General features: G+C 41.9%; 1 protein-coding gene across 2 annotated transcripts in view; it reads left to right on the top strand.

Moving 5' to 3' along the window:
- Positions 1 to 26,563, top strand: part of AMBRA1 (autophagy and beclin 1 regulator 1) — a 130,475-nt gene that overhangs the window by 20,999 nt on the left and 82,913 nt on the right. For both annotated transcript variants that reach the window (XM_080594650.1, XM_080594651.1), the window contains exons 8-9: positions 11,337 to 11,423; positions 18,112 to 18,294. In XM_080594650.1, coding sequence (XP_080450776.1) covers positions 11,337 to 11,423; positions 18,112 to 18,294 — 270 coding nt within the window. The remainder of the gene's footprint in view (positions 1 to 11,336; positions 11,424 to 18,111; positions 18,295 to 26,563) is intronic.

Genomic DNA, 26,563 nt, shown 5'->3' with positions numbered 1-26,563 from the left:
AGACAGAACACGTACCTAGTGTATCCAGCCTTGTTTTGTTCCATAATTAACAAAAACAATGTTGTTACTATTTTTTCCTAATTGCTTACAGCAACTGTGGCTTGTTTATTCAAATATTTGATATTTATTGCAGCAGTGACGTATTGAGTCCACTTAAAAAAGGGGGAGTCAAGCAGGAGGACGGCACATCGCCGAGCTGTAAAGAAGAGATGCAGCAGTGCAATGCTGACTGCTCAGAGCAGACATCAGTGTGAATGTTTCCTATGCCAAATCCAAACCAACCTGTCCAACAGTGCATATTGAGCGGGTTTGTCATTTCTCTGTGTCCCTTGCACTCAGGCCCCTTTCTACTGGAAACTTTGCTACTCCTGACACTTGTATTTTGGGCTCAGTGTTCAATTTAAACTGATGGTGTATAGACCTCACAGCAACAAAAAGCTTGTAAAACTCTGTATTAAACACAGATAAATTTTGGCTAGCTAATGAATTAGAAGGACAGATAACATTAGATAAGGTTTACAAGGAAAAAAGATGATATAGGTCTTAGGCCTATCTTATGTTAGTGTCTTTTCGTAGGTGCTGTGTAAAGAAGGATTTTCTTGCAAACCTTGTAGGCTTCATAGGCCGAAATGGTACTTTTGAAAAGTTTATGCTGTGCTCTTTTCAAGCTTGTTAAGAAATTCTGGAGATGCTCATCACAAGTGATTGTGATAGAGATGAGTAATATCTCAGTAGCGAGTGAGGAACAGTGGGATAAATAGAAATTATGAAGGGGTTTGCATGCAGAGAAAAGTGAATCAGGTTTGTGGTAGGGGAGAAGGCCAAAACTGTGGGGTGGGGGTCTGATTTCTGGCGACATTAGCCTGGACGTAGAGGAATGAATAAAAAATAGTCAGTGCTGAACATGAAGTGAAGTGCTAATCTGAAGGTGACATGAGTATTTTAACATGATGATTTGCGACGTTGAGGGTGAGATGTGCAGGTTGTGGACAAACCGAGCTAGCATTGTTTATTTGGCCTTTACTAAAAATAGCAATGGCTTTCATCACAGGAACGTGACAACAGCATGAACTGTAGGAGAGGTTGCAGTGACATCTAAACGGTCAGTTGGTGTCTATGTGAGCCCTGAGGCTTTTGCTGCTGGTCTTCCAGCTTTGTTTTTTTCCAGACCGAGTGTGCTGTCTCTGGTCAGGAAAGACTTTGTTTTACTGAAGTGTTAGAAGTTTGGGCTCTTGAATATGCTGCTAGTTGTTATGTAGAAGAGCAAGTGAAAGAAGTGCCCTCTCTTGCACAAATGTTCCCCCCTTTGCCTTTGACGACTGGTTTCCTGGCTTAAGAATAACGTAAGGTTGCTTTTTTGCATTTACTTCCGTACTGAAAGTTTGTGCGGGGAAAAAATGATGCTTGTGTTTCGCCTCTTGTAGTGACTAATAGAGGTCACTCCCTGCTGCTGAGCTTCCCACTGTACTTTGGAAAGCTGAGCATGTGCAGTCTTTGCCAAACTTGGAGAAAGGCTTAAGCCTTCTTTTCTTTTCGTTGGCCTTAATTTAAATATGCAGCAATGTCTGTAGCACACACGCAGAGATTTCTTCCCTCTTGTTACTCTTGCAACAGTTTGGCTTGTAAACTGTGCAGGTATAGCAGCAACTCTCTCTGCTTTCTCAAATACCTTCATGGTGTTTCCCCAGCCAAACCACTTTCCTTCTCTTATCTCTTTCTTGGTAGCCCAGGCCTAGCAACAAGACGTTTACCTATAAAATAAATAGGTAAACTTTGTTTTTCTACAGTTTCATGGAAATGGAGATCTGTTTCCCAACAGGTCTCTGTTTGTGGAATTGTTCAGGTAAGATACCTGGCTCTTGGTTCACCTGCTCCTGCATGGCAGCAAGGGAACTTGTTGAAATTTCTTATTTAGGATGGAAGAGGAGCATGCTTCCAAACTGTCCTACCTTTTTCTTTCTCCTGCAGAGTAATGAGATCTAGAGGTGTGGGGGTCTGGTTTTGGTGTCTGAGGTTTCTTTTGGGGAGGGTGGGAGGGCTGGTCTGTCTGAGATGACCACAGAACAAAGATGTTGGGTAAAGACAGATTGCTTAGAAGCTGGAGGACAGCTGACTTCAAACAGATAAAGCAGATAGCTATTTGAGGATACTGTAAAACAGACAGTGTTTCTCAGCTTTCCTACAAGCAGGGAGAAGCGCAAATAGCTTCCCCTCTCTTGGAAGCTGTTCCTTTGTTAGGCTGTCTGCGTCCTGTGCTGTCTGCATGTGGCTTCCCTGCAGCCTCCTGCTCCAACAGCAGCATCATGGGCAGCGTATCCAGGCAGGCTCACCTGATCTGGAGCAGTTGCTTGTGTTCACCAATTAGCTACGTACGCTGAGTTCACATACATGTGGTATTCTGCATCGGAGATGACTCTCAGCTTATGATTAATAGTGGTCTTTGACATGCCTAAATTATCTAGCCCCGATTCCTCCATCTTGTCTGGCTTCAGGTAAATAATGTGAAAACAATCTAAGTTTTTTTTGTTTTTTTTTCCTTTAGCCAAGAAACAAGCAGTGGGCAGGCTCACAGACCTCCTATTTCAGTCCCACTTGCTCAACTAAATGATTTTTGTAGCTTTCTTGAGTGTGGGGTGGAGCTGGAGATGTTGGCGGTATAATGTGCCTCTTTTTTTATGCTAATATAAACCCTCAATCATTAGATGTGCAGTCACTTACATATATTGCATGCGTGCGCTTATTTTTCACGCTCTTTATAAATGCACACAGCACAGTGTGCCTGAGGACAATGTGCCCTCATCCAATTATTCGCTCCTTATTACAGAATCTGGGCTGGAGAATTTGCAGTGGAGCGCACACTTACTGCCTAGTCCTGGAGCCAAGAGGGGAGAGAGAGAGAAGGGGGGGACCTGTGATCTGACTCCGTAATACAACTGTAACCAAAATAGTGATGATTCTTGATTTCTCCAGTTGAGCCATTCTGGTCTGTTGAATAGCTAACATGCATTTCAAATGTTTTCCACATACATATTTAACTGATTGCGCCGAATGGCTGTTTGTGTGATGATGTAACTGACCCCCTCCCTTGCTCTTCTTGAGAAAGCACCTGCTGGAACTCAAGTCTGTGAATAAACAGGGTTCATTATCTGCCAGGAAACTGACTCATTTTTCTGCTCAGAATGCATTAGTATTAAATCCTTCCCCCGTCTTCATGAAGTGGGAGGGCTGGGGTAAGTGGCTGAATTGTCCTGCAGGTCATCTGTTGACCCACGTCTTTTCATTATTTCAGCCTAAACTAAAGGAAGTGATTGATGTGCAGAGGGACCTCTGTTTTCGTAGCCTTAGAAACCTACAGAGATAACAGTATGGCTTCTGCCCCCTCAGGAAAGACACCTCCTCTTCAATTCCCTATGGAGAAGCGGGAGTCCTATGTAATTATCCCAGAAGCTGACGCAGATCTGCATGCGTGGGTAAGCAGAGCTTTCTGCTGTCCGCACAATCTGTGGTGTTGGGAACTCCCAGAACAAGGAGAATTTGAAGCATACACTCTGCATATGAGGGCAGGTAGAACAACACTCCGAAGAATAAAGCTGTCTGCAGGCTCAGGGAGTTCAGCACGTTGGCTATGTTCTGGCTGGGCTTTCACACCTGTTTTCATAACCATGATGACCCAGTCTCCTCTAGCTGGATTTCCGATATAATCACATGTTAGAGTCGAGGTGAAAGGAATGTGGTGTCTGTCTTCAGCTTAGCTGAAGTGCCTGTCCCATTCTGAGCACTGTTACAAACCCCGTACTGTAGAGCAAAACAGCCTGTGCAGTAGCTCAAGCTGGAGTTGGTATAAATTCCTCTCCCCACCCCAAGTCTTGTCACTGCGAAATGAGTGTACAATCTTTCATTGTTCTTCTAATTTCAGAGTTATTGGCAAACTAATCAATGCTGTCATAGCTGCACTTGACCCTTTTAATGTCTATCACAGATACGTGCTTCCTCTTGCCAGTTGAAATAACACATTAATTATTCCATGGGTGCTGTGTGATGAGGACCTCTGCATAATGAGCCTTCATCTTCTGTTCTGATGCATGGCCTTTGTCAGCAAGTGAAGTAATAGATTAAGAATGTGACCTTGGGTCCATTTAGGGAATTTGTCATCTTTCTTAGAGCCACTGACCTTCCTGCGATGAACTCGAAGGTGCTGTGTAGCTCCTGTGGCATCAGGTGGAGGTTGAAGTTCCTAGTCAGAGCACAAACATGCAGTTATAATAGAATTTATCATGGGTAGTTAAATGGAAGTGGGTAAGTGCTAAAGGGTTAACTGTGTTCTCTTGGAACTGTCTGCTCCCTGCTTCATGATTAGAACTCAAATCCCAACCTTTATTTTAACTCTTAGTACTCTTACCTACAGTTCTTCATTTCCTTTAACTGCTCCTTTTCCCTGCACTCTTTCCCATACAAACTCCTTTCTATCCTGGCTGAAGACCTGATGTGCTCTTTTCTGACAAAGAAATGCTTACAGCTTGTTTTCTACAGGGTTCTTGCACTCAATCAGTGAAATGGGAAAATGTTTTTTCATGAGAACTTCTGTTCTATATCCAACCTGCTTCTCCTCCAGGAAAATAGATTCTGGTTCTCTGACAACTCCACACCTTCAGCTGGGAATTATGTCTTCTCTGTCCCTGTCTACTCTTCAGAGTTATCACAAGCTCTCCCAAACAGGCCAAAATGTCCTACAGAGGCCGTGTTTAGAAAATATCTCTGATTGCATCTTTGCTGTCACTACATTTCCTTCTTTTTCTAAAGAAGGGAAACTTTATTGTAAAGGTCGTTAACTATTTGGAAGAACTTTAACACCCCCAAGAAACAAAACAAAAACAAAAAACATAGGATCAAAAGAATGCCTGATGGGGCTTGGATACCCCTGAGAGAGGCAGCCCACCATCTCTAGGATGAGGAGTTCAATGGCAGAGATGGGAACAAGGCGCTGGAGGAGCAACTCAGGACTGCAAGACTGAGCATTGAGGTTTCCTTCAGTACTGAAGTTCTGGGGTTATCTGTCTTTTGTATTTATCTAGGTGTCTACACCTTGTAGGTGGTTACAACTGTCTTAAGAAAAGCATATCCTTCTTTGAACACCACTTCTAATCATCTGCTTGCGATCTGCCTTAATTCAGTCTTGATGCCAGGCTCGCTATGACTAACCATAGCCATGAGAAAGTTTAAACAGTCTAGAAATGTGAGCTTAGAGGTATCAGAGTAGATTCTGTTAAGGACTTAATTTTAGAAATCATCTTGTCAGGCAATCTCTAGATCTGCATGCTGATTGCTTTTTTATTTTAGGCTTGAATATGAAACTAGTTATAGCAATAGTGTTTTGCTGTTTGACAAGAACTACAAAAGTTTTGGGGAAAATGGAGCTGTGGAACAAAATGCCTGATGGTTTCTGCATACGTGACTTCAATTTGCTCTTTGAAATTAGGCAACACAATACAGAGTTGTCTGGTGAAATAATTTGTCCCTATTCTTCAGAGAGAAGGAAGGGGGGGAGAAAAACAAAACCAGTGGATGGTGTTGGCTGAGGTTTTTGTTTAGCATAGCTCTCTAGTCTTCTATTGCGACTGTAAGCGGTCTCCAAGAATTAACTGGACTTGTTAGCAGTTAATGATTGAGTTTAGGATTTGAGATAGGGTAGCAGTGTTATTGGAGAGCCAGAGAACATTCGGCTGTCTTCACATTTCAGCTTTCTTCTCGTCTTTTTGTTAAACATTGTGCTGTCAGAAGAGGAGGATGACTGAAGGGAATCTAGTTTTAAGCTGTTGCTGTGTTTTACATTCGTTAGGAGCGTGTCCATAGGGACAAGTGCTCAGGAGAACTGATTGCTAGCTGTAAGTCAGAGGACTGAAAAAGGGATGTGATATGAAGTAGTGCAGTAACTTTACTTCCAAATGAGCAGCAGGGAATGTTGTAAAAGCCTTTCCAGGGAAGATGTAAAACCTGGGGAGGAAGTTCATAAGCTGCTAGAATTGTCAATGTACTTCTCCTTCAAAGGATAATTAAGAATTGCTCTGTCTTGGGCTCTCTTTGTAGCTGAAGGCTGGGATTATGTGTAGGGTAGAAGTTCGTGCTGTCCTTGGAGTGTTTCATTTTATTGATTTACTCTGGTTGTTGGTGTGCGGCAGCTTAGGAGGGTGGAAGCTGACCGCACAACCTTTTGGTTTTAGGGAAACTAATCCTCAGTGCTGCTTGGTAGTGCTTCTCTTTCGGGAGAAGAGCCCTTCCCTCGGTGTAGTTTGGATAGTAGCACTACGTGGTAAGGCGCCTGCTGTGATAGCACATCTTAAGATCTGGTGTAGGAATTACATGTCACCAGAAATTGTTACTGAGAAGTTAAATTTGCTGCGTTTAAGTGTCTTCTCAAAGCCTGCCTAGATGAATCATTCTGTCCCAAGAGGCTTTGGTGGTGATCCTCGCCCCCGGGGAGCGTGGTACAGTCTGATAGTTGGTGTGCTGTGAGGAGATTGTATCCTGACTCTTCTCCTCCTCGGGCTGCAGCTTCTGGCACTCAGCTGCTTCATTCCTGATAAGTTTTCCTTTTCTGCTCGTAGTGTTCAGCACATCCATGCTCTCCTTCGCTCTCTCATCCAAAGGCATGCTGTAACTCAGACCTTGCTTCCTTTTTCCCCTCAGTAGTGCGGCTGTTTGCAGACCCGAGTTAATGGAGCGAGCACAGAGCGGCAGTCCCGTAGTTCCTGACGTCTGGCAGAAAAGGCATCTGCTGAGATACCAGTGCTGCTGATCAGGGGCCATTTATATCTTCGTGTAGTAGTTCTAAAACAACAATCACAAACAAAAACACACACACACAAAATACAATCCCCCTCCTCCTATTTTAGCAAGCCGGGCCAGAAGCATCTCCCAGGGTGAGCAGAGTTAATCTTCATCATCGTGGCATTGACTGACAACCTGGAGGATGATAATGTGTGATTTTTTCCTGGTGAGCGGGGGAGGAGAGTGGAAATTGCAGTTTCGCTGTTAATTGTACTTTAGATGTCATTTGTGACAACTTCATATTGTCTAGACAGATATAGTGGAGCAGTTGCTTCCACAGAGCCTAGTGTTAGCCTGTTATATATCTGGGTAGCAAAAAATGGAGGTGGGGGGCTGCAGCAGGGAAGAGAGTGCAGTAAGCTCCGGAAAAGATTCGTGAGTTGAGCATGATCTACTGAAATCTTTCCAAAGAAGATACAAGCAACGTGTATTTCTGTTCTTTCTTTTTATGTCTGTCAGAAACTGTTAGACATTAGTGGCTAGCACTTCCCTGTAACAGAGCTGCTGCTATTTGTCCGTGGATTGTCTTTATTCTACTTAACAGAATTGCTCCTAACCTCAGTGTATATCTTGGCAGGGTATTGGGCTACGTTAGACTGAGCTTACTGAAGAGATATAGTCTGTGTCTCTTTCATGACTTAGGATAGCAAAAGCTATGAATGCAGCATCAAAGGCTTCTATAAAATGCAATGTGACTTACTTTAAAAAACATTTATTCGCACCTTCCTTAGGGACAGTAGGTTACACTATCACCATCACAAATTAGACACTTTACTGATGATTATAGCAGCGTCCCTTTTATTGAACCCATTTGTCAGTACCAGATGCATTCAGATCTGTAACTTGGACCTCAAGGGCTTAGTCTAGAATGAATTAGTTAATAGATTTTATTCATGTTCAGTACTCTGGTTTCAGTACAGATTTTGTTATTCGCAGGAGCATTAAGTGCAGAGATCCATCTGGATCTCGGGAGATTGCACATTGCCTTTTTCGTTTTGTTTTTTTGCCTGCTGTTATATCTGTTGATGCTCACCTGTTTGTCGCTCTTAGTGATTGGAGAGGGCACAGTTGTAGGATAATTAAGAATCAGTAGTCGCTAGCAGTTTCTTAGCTGAATTATTTTTGTTCACGTGATTTGTATGCCTTGGTGTGGTGTAGTGCAGGTGTCTTTGGTGTTGGCAGGCTTCGAAGGCTCCACTGGCGAGACGATTTCAGCAGAGACTGTTCAACCCTGGCAGCTTAGTCTCAGAGTGGGCCCTATGGACGATGCTTAACGAAGTGCATTTGTCAACCCTCTCGCCACAACACAGTAACTGCTGGGAGCACCTTCCTAGAGTGCCTTTCTGATTCAGGAGGTGCTCCTAGAGCAGCGACAGCTTCTATTGCTTCACGGGGTGGAGTTGCAAAGGTTCAGATAAAATCATGGGGCTCTGAGGCCTATAGGAAGTCTGTTTCCCTGGATAACTGGCTGTCAAGTATCAGTCTGTGGCTCAGGCAACTGTAGGTTTGTGTTTTACTTGGTGTTCATTTGAGGTGACACATGCCCTGTAGAGCAAGGTTTTTCAAGTGTTTATTTCAAGGATCAGATGGGGTCTAAACCTGTGAATTGTAGATTTTCCCAAGCTGCTGTTTCAGAGACGAGCAGAGTGCCTTCTGGCACAACTGTACTAGATGCTGTTTCCACACCCTTTTGGTGCCCTCTGCTTGGTCTGTGTTTTGATTTCTTTCAGCTTAGCTGCTGGCTGCTTTCTGAGGGTCATCCAGCTAACTCGATGCTCTTTTTGGGCAATTGCCAGCCTTTCCAAAGGAGAGGGGAAAAAAAAAGATGGAGAATACCTGGAAATGCCTTTCTAACAGATCCTGCTGGGCCATGCGATATGTACTGGCCATCTTCCCTCATGACCTGTTGACTTTGCTGTGTCATTTAGGGGAGAGAACCCAAAAGGCTGGGAAAGAGGGTGGCATGTGTATTGTATAAGCCCCAAGACTTGACAGCGATGATTTGGACGGTTATTTGTGTGCACGCATCATCTGGGTGCTGTAGGCTTTGCAGGTAAATGGCATCCAGCAGACCACTGGTGCTGTGTGTAGGTTGCTCGTACCTGCAAGATGACGACTGCTGTTTCCAGGGCTGTGAGCTGACCTAGCCCTGCCAGGATCTGCGTGCTGTGGGAGCTCTTTCTCCCAGATGAAGTCCAGCAGGGGTAGCGCTACTGAGCTCTACAGTTGGCAAGTATGGGACTGCTCCTAACACAGGGCAAAGCCTGGCTCCTGTGCCGTCTTCTAAAACACTGCTCCCTACTCACCAGCTGTTGGGATACCGGGCAGTGCTTCACGGGCTGGATGTCGTCTGTGGGATGCCACTTGTCTTGCTGCATGCTTGGGTCTGACAGAAAAAGGAAACTCTCCTGGTTTTGCTGGTTTGAAGCATCTTTTGCAGAACATGAAACCACTGATACGGACTCTGTTAACAAACTGCTCTGCATTGTTGGAGGGAAGCACTCATGAAGAGATCACGCAGGACTGTTCAGAAGGCTGGCAGCCTCAGCACAACAAGGCTGGTGCTGGAGTGCTCTGCATAAGCAGCTCTTAAGAGCAGACTTGAACATGATGATGTTGCAGTGCCAGTAACCCCGTCTCTGAACCCTGAGCTGGTGGCTCAGAAAGGGACCGGTTGACTGAATGGGTAGAATATCTGTTCTGGTCATGCTAAACCATCCACCTCCTCCTCCCAGAAGTAATAATAGCAGTTTATATATAGTGTGAGTGATAGACCTGCAGTCACTACAACCTGTCTAGCAAAACTGTTGTACCATTTGTTCTGGGTTGCCTGCTTTGGCGTATATTGACTTCTGTACTTGGAGCAGGAGAGGGTTTGGTAAGCCGGCACTAAAGTATGATAACTTTCTGGGGAGCCGAGGGTTTCCTAATACCTAGCGGTGCTGAAGGTTAGAGCTTTGGACTCAGTAACTTGGGGAATTAATTCATCTCAAAGTTGAGACATTTAATAACTGTTCTTGGGTAAGACAAATGGTTGCCAAGCAACTTTGTGCCAGGGAGGACAGGATTTCTTCTTTACCTTCACTAAAGTCCTAGTGCTTTGCAGCAAGTACCGAGCCTGTGGAGCAGATGTGTGCTTTTCCAAGTAACTGGAGCCATCTTTTGCTGTTTCCTGTATTCTAGGTTTAAAATGTAAAAGTCAGGGGTTTTATTTACTTATTTTATTCCTGGAAGGCAATCCAGATTTGTCTTGTGATCCTGATGGGGAGGCTACTACTGGGAAAAACGTGTCTCATTTGCATTTGTACTGTATATACCTGAGAAACATGCTGGCTGGGCTTGTGCTCTCAGTATCTTCTTTCGTTTGTGATATTTTGACTTTCTGGCTAGAAATGGGAGGTTGGATGTGGATCTGGTCCATCATCCTGCTTCCTGTGTTGACGCTTGCTGTCCTGCATTGCAAGTGCTGCCTGCAAAGCAGGTATGTGGGGCTAACGCTGAGAGACTCAAATCTTTCTCGCCGAGTCTGTGTGGGGGTGAATAGAACAGATGTGGTGTTGGATCTCTTTGACTTTCAAACCATAACAATTTTAATTTGGGTTACAATGACTGGAAAACAGATTTTATCAGGAGTTTTGAGACAAAAAGACTTGAAAGGAAACTCGGCAGCCTTATAAACTTTGGTAGTTGATTTTTCCACTCTCCACACCCGCCCAAAATCATCTCTCTTGTAAGTGTTAATGTAATGGCTGCAGCAGGCTTGAATGAGTCAGTCTTGAAACAATGCCATCCTCTGCTTTGTGACGAGAAGCTAGATAGAGGTGCATGTAGAAGCCGCGGTGGAGGACATGTTCCTGCTATATACTTTGATTCTGCTGCCTTCATGACTCAGACTCGCTTCTCATGTATTCAAGTTGTCTGGCTGCATTTGCATACATTTGCTTCTTGAGTGAATACTTGGTATCTCTCCCTGTGACTGATTAAGATGCAGAGGAAATGAACACTTCTGTGTCCAAAAACCTCTCTTTCTGAGCCTTGAGAGTGAGATTGGATGTTTTGCCATGAATATATGCCAGCAATGTCCTTAGTGTCTCCATACCAAGCTGTGTTCTTTGTCCTGTGCTCCGTGGCCCATTCTGTGTGTGGCCACCTTGGAGTAGGTATGAATTCGACAGATGGCCAATGCAGTGTTAGTGTTTATGGACCTGGCAAACTGGGATAGCTTGTCTCCAAAGGAAAAGTAGCATCTGCATTCTTCTCTTGAAATTTGGAAGCGGGTTTGGGACCACTCTTCTTACTTGAGATATTCTTTCTTTTTTATAGTGAGAATATTACACTTTGTATAGCTATGTGACAAAAACACTTAAGCCATCAGTCAGTGGTTTAGTATGTTGTAGAATTCTCTGCACCAATGATAGAAATAGTTTTAAGAGGCTTCAGCAAGTAGGACATAAATAGGAGGGATGCTCCTGAATGGTCTCTGACTTAGTCATGCGTTTTTTTCTTTTTAGGAGGTTGCTGGAGTCTTCCCTCATTTCATTATCTCGCTATGATGGAGCAGGGTCCCGAGAACATCCAATCTACCCAGATCCAGCCAGGTAAGAGCTAAATGCAATTTAAAGGCATTTTAGTTTCATAGGCAAAAGCATTACTTTGGTATAACTCCCTGAATCTTTTGGCAGTGGTCCTAGTATTGGGCCCATCTTCTTCTCAATGACTTGCCGTAGGGACAGGAGGGCAAACCAAATGAGAAGATGTCATTAGGTCTTGAGGAGAATGACGTAAAGAAGAAACTGCTGTTGAAGTAGGCACATAAGAATTGCTGAAATCATTTGGGATGGAGAACACTAGGTGGCAAGCAGGTCCAATAGTAAAAATGAGATGGTATCAATACATTTGAAGTATCTACTCAAGGGAAAAATGAAGGAAAAAAGAATGTCTGCTAGGGAGTGAGGGTGACTGCAGTAAAGACAGTTAAGAGCTGGTGAGAGCAAACAATGTGCTTGGAAGAATGGAATGTCTCCATAAATGTATAAGTATGAGAAAGCATAACCAGGATGTGAAGTGTACTTAACTAAGAATGAATTACTGACAATTATTTCTGAAGAGTCATGAATCATTGACATTAGACATAGGAACACCTGTAGCGCTGCTTAACCTCCAGAAGAGGTGGGAGTATTTCAGAGGACTAGAAAAAGCAAACATGGTAGAGTTATCAAAAATGGAAAGGAGTGATCTTTGCAGTTACCACTTAGTGTATTAAGAAAACAACAGATGGGATAATATGACCTACAGACTCTGTCAGAAAAGATGATAGAATCGTGAACAGCAAGCAGCTTTGCAGGCTTTCAGAGACTAACTTATGACAACAAGCTTTCTTTAGATGGGTTTAACAAAGGTATGAACGAGGAAAATTCAGTAAGTTTTAAATATATCTGATTTAGGCTCTTAAGGAACCTCTGGCATAATTGCATGAATTGAAGGTTACTAGGATTTATCATAAAAGAGTGATACAGGAACAATATATCAAAATCAAATATCTATATTGCTGAAGGAGGTTCTTTTTTCCCTCTTGTTCTTTTCTACATTGACAGCAACATACATTCTTATACGGACAACACTCTAAGTACAAGATCTCAAGTAAGAGGTGATGTTGCAAACTGGCCATACAGTATAATTATGCTATTAAATGACTCTGCTGACTATCTCCGTAAATAAATCCTTGTAGAGGAGAAATGTTATATTAGGCTTTTTTTTCTATCTGTTATGAAGGAATTTACTCTGTAAAGATAATTGAGAGGTTTAGGAAGGGTATAAAGCTGTCTGGAGTGAGGTGTAAGTAAGGTGGAGTGTGTTACCCATATACGAGGTCACTGGAAAACCTACCTAGGTTACTACAGAATGCCTTGGCAACTGAATGTCAGAATAATGCTGATAAATGTAAAAAGCTTTCTAGTTGGCAATTGATTAAATGATAGAGGGACAAACTCATTTACCCAGAGAGATAAAAATATTTTACAAAGGTCAGTTAAAGGATATTACTACATTCAAGTCAATTTATGAATGCTAAGAGCTGTTAGATGTCTGGAAGTGCATCGTTCCTTGTTTTCTGGAATGCGTAATCCAAAGTAGGCAGATTTCTCAAGTAGAGGTTGTAAGAAGTGGTTTTGGCTCTCTGGGAACTGCATTTTGAAAAGGAAAAAAGCAGGAGCCTGCCTAGATTACCGAATCTTTTTTCCCCTGTCAGACCTCTCCCATGGTGAAGCTCAATAAAGTGTATGAGAAAGGATCCCTGTCTGAGACATTTCCTGGTAGGAGGAGGAGCATTGTCAAAAGTATTTTTCTACTCGAAGCCATTTTTGAACTGATATGGCACTCTTCACGTTAAAGTTCAATCATTTTTATTTTTTTAATCTTGTAGAAGGTATAGTAACTTGAATTTGTAAGGAGCTTTGGAAGAACTGTCCAGTGTTGAAACTTTTTCTAAGAGGCTAAATTTGTTCCACTCAGTGTCACTTGGTCTTTTTCAGAGGATGAGGTAAATAATCTTAATTGGCATGAGCTAGAAATTTGAGCGGGGTAAGATCAGAGTCTTCCTCCACAAATCTTGTTGTGCGAGGCTGCTAAGATCTTTTTAATTGTCCCTTGACCTTGTTAGGAATTGGCAGGGGATGGGTGTATAATTAAATGGGATGTTTCTCCATTTGAGTTTTCTGTAGCATCATAAGTTTGTAACAGAAGTTAAAACTTCCAGATGTTCTTCAGTAACAAAGTTGAAAAAGTGAAACAAAGGTGAAATGAACTCTCTATCTCCTTAAGACCAAGCTGTCTCAGTGGATTTTTTTTTAATTCCCATCCATGCTCTGAAGAATTTATTTTTCAGTCTGTGTGGTAGATGTGTCTATGCATCTCCTGTCTGTAATGGTGCTATGTTTGAATAGCCTAGGTCAGGAGTGAGGCACAGAGAACATTTTTGAAGTTCCTTTGGCTTTCGAATGAATATTCTGATGTGGACTGCTGCAGCCCTTCTCAGTGGCCTTGCTGAACTTCTCTAAGGACGGCTTGGCTGTTAGGTCATTCTCCACAGCTTCAAGATATACTAAGCTCAGAAAACAAGCTGCAGAGGAATCAGAACTGGTATCAAAAGAACATATATATATAATATTATTTTTTAAATAGAGATACTCAGAAAGATATTCTCAGACTACATATGTAAAGCAACACAGGAGCAGTTGTTAGATACATCTCTAGAAAAATCTAAGCTGTTAAAATAGTTGCTGGGAAAGAGATGCTTGGCTTGGCAGGCCTGACTGTTGCCTGAGTCTAAGGCTAAAGAGGAATGGAAGCAACCAAATGTTGGAGTCTGTTATCAGCACTGCCTTCAACTGAAGGGTTAGTGGTGTGTGTGCTGCTTTAGTGATCACCGAGGAAATCAATGTCACCAATGAGGTAACTACTTCAAAACATGTCTGCTGGCTGAGACACACTTAGAGGCGTGGGCTCTAACAACGGCAGTGAACATTCTGGCCATCAGCATGAAGGCAGGGTAGATGAGTGGTGTTGGTACTTGTGAAGTATCAGGGAGCTCAGGGCAGGGCAGCGTGCTGCCCTTGGGTGCACATAGGCTGGTTCTTGCTGTGGCTGGTCCGGGTAACTGGGCGTAGACATCCTCGTTGAAGTTCTTGTGAATTTTAGTTCTCTTTCCTTTGAAAATGCTAAAATGGGGAGGGTGAAGAGAAGCAGCCCTTGTTTAAAATTTTTCATATTATCTGTAAATATGTCCAGCCTGTTTGGATTTCTGACTGTATTTGAGGATGCTGCTATGTAGTAGCTCTTGCTCTAAATGGCATCATGAGTATTAAAGAAAGGTATTTGAACTTCACTAATGTTAGCAAAATGTTTCCTTCGGTTAATTCTCTCTTCCTTCAAGTTCCTCTTCTCGCTGGCCAGCCAGCAGCACTAGGTGCCTCGTTAGAGCCCTGTTTCTCGCCGACATAGTTGTTGGGTGAGACAGAAGCTGTTTGGTTCTGTTTTTTGCACGGCAGCCTTTCTCCCACTCAGCGCCTTGTTCTGTGGCTGTCATGTGTGGCAGCATCGTCTCTCCTACTCTGAACCATCTGCTTCAGTAAACAGGGTCTAGTCACCTCAGAGACTAGGTTAATTCAGCTCCTGCGGTGCTGTCAAATACAGCCTACTGTCCTGGGCACTCAAACTTGGTTTAAGAATTGCTGGATAAACTTTACGTGTGTTTTGCCGCAGCTTTATTAGAAGCACAGGTGAGAAATAAATGAATCAAGTGGTCTGCTGCGACTGGCTTGTGTTTAGCCTGCTGGTAAATGAGCTTCAGTGGGGCTGATGTACACTTGTGTTCAGTAGCTGAATGAACCGAAGAGGTATGTTTAATGTTAAACAGTATTCCTTATGCTGCTTTGCAACCTTCTCCTCCCTCCAGGACAGCTAAATCTCTTATGTTGGTTCTCAACTCTGATTCTGATTTGTCATAACCATATTCCAAACAGAGAGACATCCTCACAAATACTTTTTTTTGGCTGTGCATGCGCAAGCACTCATCTGCAAAGATTAGTTCCTTAGTCTGTTGCTTTGAATATGTTTCTCCCTTGCCCTTTGTATGTTATCACTTGCACCTTCCTGTGTGTCAGACTTAAGCTTCTTGTCTTACCTTCGGAAATCCTCTTCACTGTCTATCCGTTGTACTTACGATGTGCTGTTGGGAAGCTGAGTCTGGCTTCTGGTCATCCATTATTGCCAGTCTTTGCTGCTTCATCTTTCTTGTTCTTCACACAAGGATCATGGTGTTTTCTCTTGTGGTGTCCTGCATGACTTCAGAATACCAAACAGCTGCAAAACTTCTTCACATCCTTCTGTAAAAAAATCTCCCTTGGTGTGCTGTTAACAAAGGAAGTTCCAGTGATCGCACTGCTGGACTGCTGAGAGCACTGTTCACGTCTTCCTGTATTGCCTTGCTTTTCTACCTGTTTGTCTTATGCTGTAGACTTGTTTTTTTGGCATTCACAGAGGCTTTGGATTATGCAAAAGAACAGAGAAGAGAACAGCTTCTTGTCTTTATCTGCTGGTCAAGACCAGGCTGGACAAAGCGCTGGGCAACCTGGTGTAGTGGGTGGCATCCCCCATGGGACTGGAACCAGATGATCTTTAAGGTCCTTTCCGGCCCAAGCCATTCTATGATTGCTGTAAAGCCTTGCTGGTTTATGCTTGGAGTATTAAGTCTTCAGGGGAGTAAAAAGAAATGCAATGTTTGTACAGCAAAGTCTTCTACATTATATAAGCATGAGCAGCTTTAACTCATCTAACAGTGTGTTAAAGGTACAGGAGGCATCCAAAACAAAGTGCACGTGTATGGTTCCCTTTACCACTTTTCCTGTGTGGTAAGAGACCCCATTTAGAGACCCCATAGCCTGTATTCTGTCTGTCAGCTTCCCATGCTAAAGAAATAAGAGACGGGTAGGGTGCAAGGAGCTTACCTTGCAGAAGAGGCATCTCTTGGTCTCTACACGCTTCTTGTCACCTTCTCTTTTGCTCATGTGCCATGAATGTATGGAGGAATGGGAGACAGATTGTATTAATGTTGTTTTGGCTGCAGACAACTATCAAGGACAATCAATCTCTTGAAGAATTAATATGTCGTTCTCATGCTGCTCTGGGGAGCAGTCTCTCAAAATACTATTAAATAGTTTTCCACTGAAATATGACTTTAGGGATAGTAGCAGAGCACTTTATCAGACCTGGTATGATTGTTTGCTGCTCATGCTGATGGATGTGAATCTATTCATGTATTACTTCTAGTACATCACCATAGAGCCAGCACAGCTCTGGAAGGAAAAAGTATTCCATGCTATATTATCTAAGGATGATTATGGAGTAGCATTTTGTTACTGGTTGTAGCATAACACAAACTTTGTAGTGGTAGTCACTGGAAAGGTGAATTTATCCTTTCTCTTGGTTCTCATGGCTGACAGCAAGGTCTGTTTTAAAGAGTTTATCTCAAAGCTCTATTCTGAAGATGAATAGCATTGGTAGAAGGCTCACCTCGTGTGATTGAAAAAAAACATATATTTATCTCTATATTTATCTCTATATTAACCCCTGGAATTTGCTGTTTGCTTGTTTTTTCTTTGCTTTTTTCTTTGTTTAAAGCTGCTCAAATTTTCATCTGTAGATAAAAAAATAAAAATAAAATAGGGCTGTGCTGCCCATTATCAGTCTCTTGCCCATGGTTCCTTAATAGAAAATGAGATTGGTACTTGCCAGGGTTGTGAAAATATAGTCTGTTAACTTGCATTGGTTAAAAAGAACAAAATCAAACATATGGAATGTGGGAACTAGACATTAATCCACCTATTCCTTTAATATATAAGCTGTTGGGTTGGTTTGTTTCTGTCTCCCCCCTCCCCCCTCCATTAGGTCTCAAGTCTAGCACAAATAAGGCTGAAGAAAGGTTATTTAAGTATCTGAGGTCTCTGGACTTTAATACTGAGTTACTGTATCACAGACTGTGCTAGAAGTTGTGGATGTGTGTAGGATGGGGAAAGAGGACGTTTTTACCCATTTAGCACCAAGGAGCTGGGTAATGCTCATGCATGACGGCTGATGCGAACAAAGGCCAAGTTCTGCTTGTGGAAGGATTAAGAGTTAATTGCAGAGGAAAGTGGGACTCAGGCTTTTAATCACAGTGCTGCTCTTGCAACGTGTAGTGGATCTAATGAAATTGTCATATGAAAGCCCTACCATTTGGATTAAAAAATATTTAAAGCTGTTTCACCCTTTTTCTGACTTGATACTTGGTGGTGCTCCCATTAAGTACCCTTAAAACACTACCACCTTTATTCAGTATTTATCTGAACACTGCTGCTCTTTGGCATTGATAGCAGAGTTTAGATTGGGAGTGGGCTTGATTCTTACCAGGGATGCTTGCTGGGATTAGTTTTGTGAACTGGTAATAAACGAAGAATGGACTCCAGAGACTCCAGAGAAGAAAACTCTGAGCTGTGGGTGAGGTTTTTGTTTACAGGTACTCTATAGTACTTCTGTTTGCAAAACAAGGAAGTCACCTGGGTGTGAAGAGTATAAAGGGAAAATTGGTCCTACTTGTTTTCTTTATTCACACTGTCTTACTCATGCATAAAACACAAACAACCTATTTTGTGATACGCTGCTACTGTCCTGGAACCTGGAGCTCCAGAGGAAGAACAAGGCTGGCTGTCATTCTATGCTTTTGTAACAAATGCCTGTCTCTCTCTTGCTCAGGTTGTCTCCTGCTGCATATTATGCTCAGAGGATGATTCAGTATCTTTCCCGGAGGGACAGTATTCGACAGCGCTCTATGCGATACCAACAAAACCGTCTCCGCTCTTCCTCCTCCTCTTCTTCCACTTCAGAAAACTCAAGCCCATCTGTAGAGGGAAATGACCTGGAATTTGAAGATTTTGAGTAAGTGTGCGTGCTGCCTTGCCCTCTTGCTACTGCGTGTTGTCAGCACAAGACTACTTTGTGGCTTCCTGCTGCTTAACATGCAAAGACATCTCAGGCTTCCTGTAGGAACAAGATAAGTTTGTCATTCAATTAGTCATTCAATGAAAACTGATTGCTACACATGGATCTTGTCGTTTCTGTTATGAAAAGTGAAAGAGGCTTTAGGCAACCTTTGGCACATCGGACTATCTCAACCAGATTTAAAGGACTGGTTAAACAAATGAAAGGAGAATCTTGTCCTCTCATGGAACTGATGAGGAGCCAAGAGTTTATTAGAGCTTTCAAGTCTTGAGACAGAACAGGAGCTCCAGAGAGGCTTTGCTGGACTTAGTTGTTTGATCTAAGGCTATGAGAGACAGCCAGCATGTTCTGTTACTTTTACTTGCTGTATCTGCACAACTTTGTCAGATAAGCTGAAGTTTCTGGGATTGCTTTTTTGGAAGACTCTGTGGTTGTGAATCTGTGTTAAGGCTTAATTTCCTGTAAGGAGAGCAAATGGCCTCTAGTGTCAAAGTGAGGAATGGCCCTGCATCCTAACCTTAAAACAGTGCTCCCGTAAGCCACTGTATTTCTTTCTGAGCAGTTCTGACAAACTTTTAAATCTGTTCTTCAGCATCTGCTTTTGGACTTTGAGGTACCCAGCGTGATCTTAGTGAACAAACTTATAGCAAATCCTTTCCAATAAATGGTATTAGAGTAATGGACTGTTTGGATGACACGGAGACCAAAAGCTCAGGCATTTAGATTAAAATCAATTTTAGCAGAAAAGAGAATATGACCCTTCAAATCTGTCTTCAATCATTGCCTTTAAATATGAGATTTTTCCCTTAGTACTTCAAGTATTTCACTGATTATTTTTTTTTGCCCCTTTGTGTATATTGATCTTAAAACATGGGCTGATTCTGAGCAAGGTTATAAAAGTAATCTATGAAGAGCGTGTGGTAGAAAGCCATGTTTGAGCTGTGAGCCCCTCAAAAGTCTGGACTCCTACGTTGTTGCAGCCAGCAGAGGATGCTGTCAACTTTGCTACTGCTACAACTTTGATGTTTGCTTGCTGCAGTGGCACATGCTTGATTGAGATGGCATGATGTTAAACCTCCAAGCTTCGTGTCAGGGTGAAGTCCCTTTATGAAGGACACTGGTAAAACTAGCTATCCCCCCAAAAAAGTATGATGTTAATCCCTTTCTGGCTTTAAGTGGTGGTAGAATATTATTTTTTCTGGAATATTGTTCTGGTAAGCTGTCATTTCATGCTTTGGCAATTAAATATTCAAAAGTACAGGGTTGAATGAATGTCTTCCCCTGTTGCTGTGGCCTTGTTTGTGTAAGATGTAAATGAAGGAAGATAGTGCAGAGTAGTCACTGACTAGTAGATTTTCCCAAGCAGCTTCAGGCCTGGAAGAGCAGACATGTGGTGGTTGCTGGGCCAATTTTGTAAGGCGGGTACTTCATGAGCACAGATCTTTATTTCTTGTGTTCCATTCCCTTTGTCTGGGGCTATTTGTTCTGTTGGGAAAATAAAAGCTGGTAGGTTTTCCATTCACAGAGCAAGGCAAATACCTGCAGAGAAGTGTGCTCCCCTGCAGATAATATTCGCACAGTGAGAGCACCCAGTCAGGGAAGCAATTCAATCAGCCATGCTAAGGTTGTCTTTCATTTCATACTGAGAAAAGAGGAATGTTTATTCTGTACTGTGCACTTGCTGAATTTGTTGGCTGAATATTTTGTACTGAATTCTGATCTATGCATTCAAGACATTCTTTCTCCTTCCCTACTTCATTATTTCCCCTGATTGCTTAGAGAGAGCTGCTGTGTAGGGTCCTTTGAGCTGGAACTTGTCTCATGATTCATTTGATGTCTTCTGTTGACACTTCACAATGGAATCTCTTAAAAGGAATAGAAAGAACTCTATATGACTCCTGCATCGCTTCATTCTTGTGTTCTCACCCGAGCAGGGTCATGTATCTCTTTCTTGCCCTAGTCTAGATGCTCTGTTTTGCTTGTTTCTCTAGATCTTGTGCATGACAGTGTGTTGCTTCTGTGTCTAGCTGTATGCAGCTCATGCTTTTCTCCTGAAATCTAATGAACTTCTATTAATGTAAAATCAATAGCAATTTGCCTTTGATGCTTTATCTTTCTAAACTGGTTAATGTAATAGGTAAATATTCTCTCTTCTTTCTCCTGATTTCTAGGAAAATGAAAGGTGGATGTAGCATTAGACAACAGGTACTTTTACCATATATAAAGCTGTGGGTGAGGAGCAAGCCCTGTGCTTGCTCAGGGTGCCTGCCAGACAAGCCACCCTTAGCTCTCATCTTCTGTGGGGTTTTGAGGTTTCCTCTCCTCTAAGAAGAGGAGATACATCTTTTCAGCTTTGCCTACCTGATAACCTAGGGATGTGAGCAACATGTTCTCTGTGCTCTGTGTGTGCATATGGCCTATAAAATTAAGCTAAAGCCTCTATTCCTGTGTGCCAGTCTCTTGATGCCATTTTCTCCAGAATGCATGCAGTTTCTCCGGGATCTCGTTTGAATTCATTCATAAATACGTTTAGTTTGTGGCAGACAAACACTACAGCTATTGCTAATAATGTGGAGTAGAGTGTTTTTTATAGGTATTACTAATATCCTTTCAATACACCAGCTGCTATGGGTGGGGAGAGGAGGGAGACACAAGCTATACCTGTATTATTTGGTCTAATAAGATATTATCTCTCTGCATGCGCTGCCTGTGTTTAACCTGTCACTGTTGTCATCTCAGTGCTTATTGAATACAACTGACAACTGTAAACTTAGTCATGTCTGCATGAAAGTATTTTATACAGGCTGTAATATATATCCAGATTGTAATATTAGGTTATTAACAGATAAATTGATATGAGTGGGTTTTTTGGTTAGCTTTAACAGAATTGCAAGCTAAAATGAAAAGGCTTCTTGTATTGTGGGATGAGAGTCTGAGTGGAGAATGACGTCACTTTATTCTTCCAGAATAACTGGTAAAAACAGGTTCTTTGTAGACAAGCCATAGATGTTGAACTTTATAATTTCAAGGTCTTTTCAAGTGTCTTATGTTTGGAACACATAGTAAGTTTAGATTTATAGAGCTTAACTGTCTTTTAACTCCTTCAATATGTTTGACTGGGTTGCTTCCAGTGACCTTTAGCCTGGAATAGTGATGATGTTGGAGACTGTGGATGGTGCTTCTAGGACTCTTTAGTTACTACATGCTAATATTTTTTTCACACGTAATTCTAAATATGGGAAAGAATACAGGTTCTTCAATCTGTCAGACTGAAAACCAGATATGTAGAGCGGCACACCACCTTGTTGTCTGAAAGCCTTGCTCAAATCCTTCACTTCAGTTCCATAAAGGATTTCAAGCCAAGGCTAAAGCTGTGGCTTTGGCTGACTCCTCTATCTGCTTTTGAGAGTAGGCAGCCTGGTAGAACATAGTTATGAAGGAGATTGGAGACTGCACTTTGTTCACATCTGCAGCTTTTTCCCTTTCTATCCTTTCTCTTTCCTTTCAGGACAATCTGTGTTGGGGTAGCTCCATTCAGTTCTGTCATTGTCACAGAGTAGGAAGGTCTTCACTGTGTTGTCTCTGTACAGCAAGAAGGGCTTCACCTCGCATGCCTCAGAACATCTTTCGGTGCTTTATCTTTTTGATTTCTTTTGAGACATTCCTGAGCACCCAGACAGAGAACACGAGCACTGTGGACACTGTTTTGCTGAGACCGTGATGGATGCTCTCTGCTAAGCAGGAGACTATTTCCACAAAAACAGATGGTGAAAGCTGTGGAAAGCTTACAGGGTTCAGGGTGAGATTGTTTAGCTTTCTCTGTCAACTTTAATCCTTTCAGTTAAGGCATTTTCTGGACTTACACTTGCGGTTTCTCAGATGGGCATCTTGCAGGGATCTCTTCTTCATTAGTGAGAGTATCCACGGTGTCTGTCTTCTGCCGTTCCTGGTTTCATTATTGATGCTGTCTCAGCAAGTTTCCTCCAATAGTCTCTTGCATTAAAAGGTTCTGCAATTGAAACCTGCCAGTTGACTGACACTTCATTGGAGCCGAATGTTTCACTTTTGGTTTCTTGAATGTGACTTTAGTTTATTTTGGAGGGTAGCATGGTAGATGTTCTTCCCCTCTTCCATACGTCAAGTGTTTGTGTCAGGAATCTGTTTTGTGCCATAGTCAGTGCTCTGCCTCAAGCTGGCATTTTGGTTTAACTTATTTTATATATTAAGTAGAAAAGTTCATGGCTAGCTTGCTTAATGGCCCAGGTGGAAGGAGATCTTGTGAAGTTTTGAATGAAAGAGGGGAGAAGGGTTTGAGAAATATTTACTGAAAAATTTTTTTCCTACACTTATGAAGGAATTCCATGCTCATTTATAAATCCAGTTTCTGCCTTTTCAGTCTGTCTCTAGATTTTTATAGTTTGCTGGAGATGTGGAACAATTAAAGCACTAATCTGTAGAAATGTAATCACTTCACAATGCACCTGCTGTTTTCACTTAGCACATCAACTACTGAGAGCACACAGCAGAACTGACTTTTTGTATTCAGTCGTTCTCTTTACTGTCCTCCTTTACAGCTGTCCACTTTGCATTAATGTATTTCAGAGAGCTTTTTCCTTCCTGTGACAAACCTTCAACTTCTGCAAAAGAAACTCCATAAAGTAGCAATCTTTTTTTTTTTGGCAGTAGAAAGGAGAGTTTACAATGGCTAAAGTTTTTCTGAGACCTGAAATAAGTATGGAGATTTTGATCTGCAGCTCCAGAACAGCAGCTAAGAGCAATTCAGTCCTTAAGGAGAGAAAAGTGCAGGGAATGCAAGGCATAAGGAAAAAAGGTTACTGTGTAGTGTGACTCTGTAGCTTAACCTGACACTTCAGGATGGATGGGATGTCACGTGCTCGATTCTGATATGTTGTAGTGAAGGTTGGTAAGAGAGATGACTTAATCAGTGATCACCTTTTGGTGTAGTGGTAGAAAAGTAATGTATCCGATCCGTGAGGTTTATTAAAGCAATCAGACTTTTTTTTTTTGTTTCCTTCTTACTGATCCAGATGAGGTTACTTCTTAAAATCCAGGTGTGTGTTTGAGGTTAACAAAAAACATGGCAGGAGGTGGGAAAATAAATAAGGGCTCTAAGTGTCACTTAAATGTTGATGGAAAAAGATTTTTAGGATCTTTGCACCTGTGGAAAAAGCAGTGATTTCTTTCTGGAAGTCTTGGATGGAAAGTTTGTCATCTGTCTCTCTTACTTGACCACCTACAAATAATATTCTTGTTGGTGTCTTGTTACGTGAGTTCAGATAAAGGTATAAAAACAGTATTGTTATTAGTTGCATGTTAGCTGCCTTTGTTGTTTTCTTCCCTGAGCCCTTTTATCTGTGCTTTTGATGCTGTCTCCTCTGCTTCTGTTTCTCAGCTCACATGGCTCAGCCTTATTGATTTTGATGAAGATGGACCTTCTTAAAAGGACCGTCTTAAAAGTGGCTGAAAGCCAGACTGAATTTTGTGGAACTCGGTGGTCACTTTGTTCTTTTTCATGCTGGTGTAGGTGTCTGGAGCAGTTGGCACTGGGACATTGCTTCTAGATACATAGCAATTTATGTTAATTATATTCATCATCTTAAACACAGTTGCAGGCTAAGAATGCTAACAAGTCCAGGATGAATGGGAATGATACTGAACCTACTCTTTGAACTTCACTTTTCAAGGATTAGTGAGTGTCTTAGTTCGGCTTATGATATACTTGTAGTAGCCTGCAGCTTCATTTTCCTTGTTCTTTTTATCTTTATCTTTTGTGACAGTCTTTTATATTCTCCTTATCTTGGTCTTAATGTCTAATAATACTGCCTGATGCAGTGACAGGGAATGACTATTTCCTTGGAGTAGCACTGCAGGATATTGCTAACCTCTCCAGCATAATACTGTGACCATTAAGTCAGATTCCAGTGAGGCAAGTGTGGTGGTGAAGGAATGACTGCCTTTTGGAAGATGATAGTTGCCAGAAAAGCTCACATCATGTTCCATACTGTATGTCGCCTGGGCTTGTGGAAACAGTCTTGATGTCAAGATGGTACCCTTCTTTTTTTTTTTTTCCTGCCACTTAAGCTACTTAAAAGCTGTATTCATTGTTTTCCTTTGCTTTTATTTTGTATCTGTGAAACTCTTAAGTCAAACAAGGTCACCTCGTAAGTGATGTCTGGTGTTGATGAGAGTGATTAGGAAGCAAGCTGTTTTTAGTTTGTTGCAGGCTATGCAGAGCGCAGGCAGTGGTTAGCATTCTGCAAGCCTGTAGACCTGACAGATTAGGGTTGATTGTGCAGTTATGTTTTCATTTCTGTTTCTCCTAGAAGAGCAGCATTGTGATGGTGCAATGTGGTTGGGTTTTTGTTTCGTTTGTTTTGTTAGTGCTTGCTTCTGACACTTTATTCCAGTATGGAAGTCCGATGGGGAAGCTGATGCATCTTTGCTCTACAAACTGTATTCAATTAGCACCAGATGAAGTTTACAAGTGATTAGAATTAGCTATTGTGGTGCCTTCCCTTCTCACATTCATGTTTGAATGCTTGAAAATGCCCAGTAAATGGGTCTCAAAGGAAAGGTGATTGTAATGTTGGATGCTCTATTTGTTTTTATAAAACATTGAATGCTAGTTCATATAAAACGTAGTATGGTAGTTCCAGGCTGGGCAGCAGGGATTCTCTACCTTTGTCTGGCTTTGGTTTGTTGTCCAAGGATTCAGTGTAGCTATGGAGCATATCAGCCTTGTTCTAAAAGGTGCCATCTATTTGCAAACCCCCCACACAGTGAGATGATTAGAACAGAAACAACTGGTGCTCTGCACCTAGATAAGAGCAAGTGCTTCATTGTGATTCAAAATTAGTCTTTCTCTGAAACAATTAATCCTCAACATTTAACAGGCAAGCGCTGCTGTTTCTCTTGACCAGGTGATAAATCCTCTCTTATGTGATGCTTGTCTGGAGCACTTGATCTTCTGAAGTACCATTTTTAATCTTGTAAATACATTTCCCCCCTGAACGGCCCTCTAAGAGGTAATCAAGGCTGGAGGTTTTGTTTCCCTCTGGTCAGGAGAGCCATTAGTAACACAGCAATCTGCAGCACTACTGCTGTTTTATAGGAAGTTTTAGCTGATAAATGCATAAAAGTTTTCTCTGGTGTTCCTTTGAAAAAGCTGTTAGTGAAAGACTGACATTGAAGCCTTCAAAAGAATATAGGAGAATAGAAAGGCACCATGTCTTGAGTGACTTACCTAACTTCATCAACTACCATATTAAGTAGCTGCGTTTCAAGTCTATTCTTCTAATTCCTGTCTCTCCAGCTGGGCAACGCTGCTCTTTCCAGTTCCTCTAATGTTTTTATTCTTCAGTTTTGTTGGGCTTCCACTGTTACACCTGGGAGTCTGTTCTATGGTCCAAATAGTGCTAGGAAAGGCTTTTTGTGTGGCTTTTTGCTTAATTTTTTTAGTTCTTTTTTTATCTGCCTTAATTACTTCAATAATGGTCATATCCTTCAAAGATAGGTAGATTAATGTATACCTTTAATTTTACTAGGTTATGCATATTATTTTAATTCTGTGTCTTCATCCTTTTAATGTCTGTGGACATCAATACTCGTTACCGTTTTTGATATGCCCAGTGCTCCTTCCTTACTTATTTGTACCTATGTGTGGGGAAAAAAACTCTGCTCAGAAATAAGTCAGTTGTTTTGAGTCTTTTCTGTTAAACATATTCCTATTTTTAGGTGAGATACTGTTGTTCTCAGAACCATAAGTAGGGTGGGCCCCTTTTCCTAACATTGACTGTTCAAATTCTCCAAGACTTGAGGATCGTGAATAAAATAGCATCTACTGGGTGGAAACTCCATGTTTTGAGAGACTCGTCTTACTGATCCAGGAGTTGTTACTCTGACAGTGCTTTCATTTCAGTCTTCTAGGGTAGCTGTACCTTACTGAAATATTCAGAATGTCAAGGTTTTGTGTATTTTGTGTTTATTTCCCAATTTTGAGAAGCTTATTTCCTAGAAACGCTCACAGTGTTCCCTAACCTCATTTGCAGGAGATACTCAGGATCTTGAAAGATCAGGCAGAGAAAAACAAAAGTTCTACCATCAGGTGTTTTGCTGCTCCTCTCTTGTAAAGCTAGTAGTAATTTACTGTCATAGTGCTCCCAACACTGTGCCTCTTAGTCATCAG

Source organism: Anser brachyrhynchus (assembly GCF_964034855.1).
Source record: "Anser brachyrhynchus genome assembly, chromosome: 5".
Taxonomy (NCBI): domain Eukaryota; kingdom Metazoa; phylum Chordata; class Aves; order Anseriformes; family Anatidae; genus Anser; species Anser brachyrhynchus.
The sequence above is the reverse complement of the archived record's forward strand: the minus strand, read 5'-3'. Positions and strand labels throughout refer to the sequence as shown.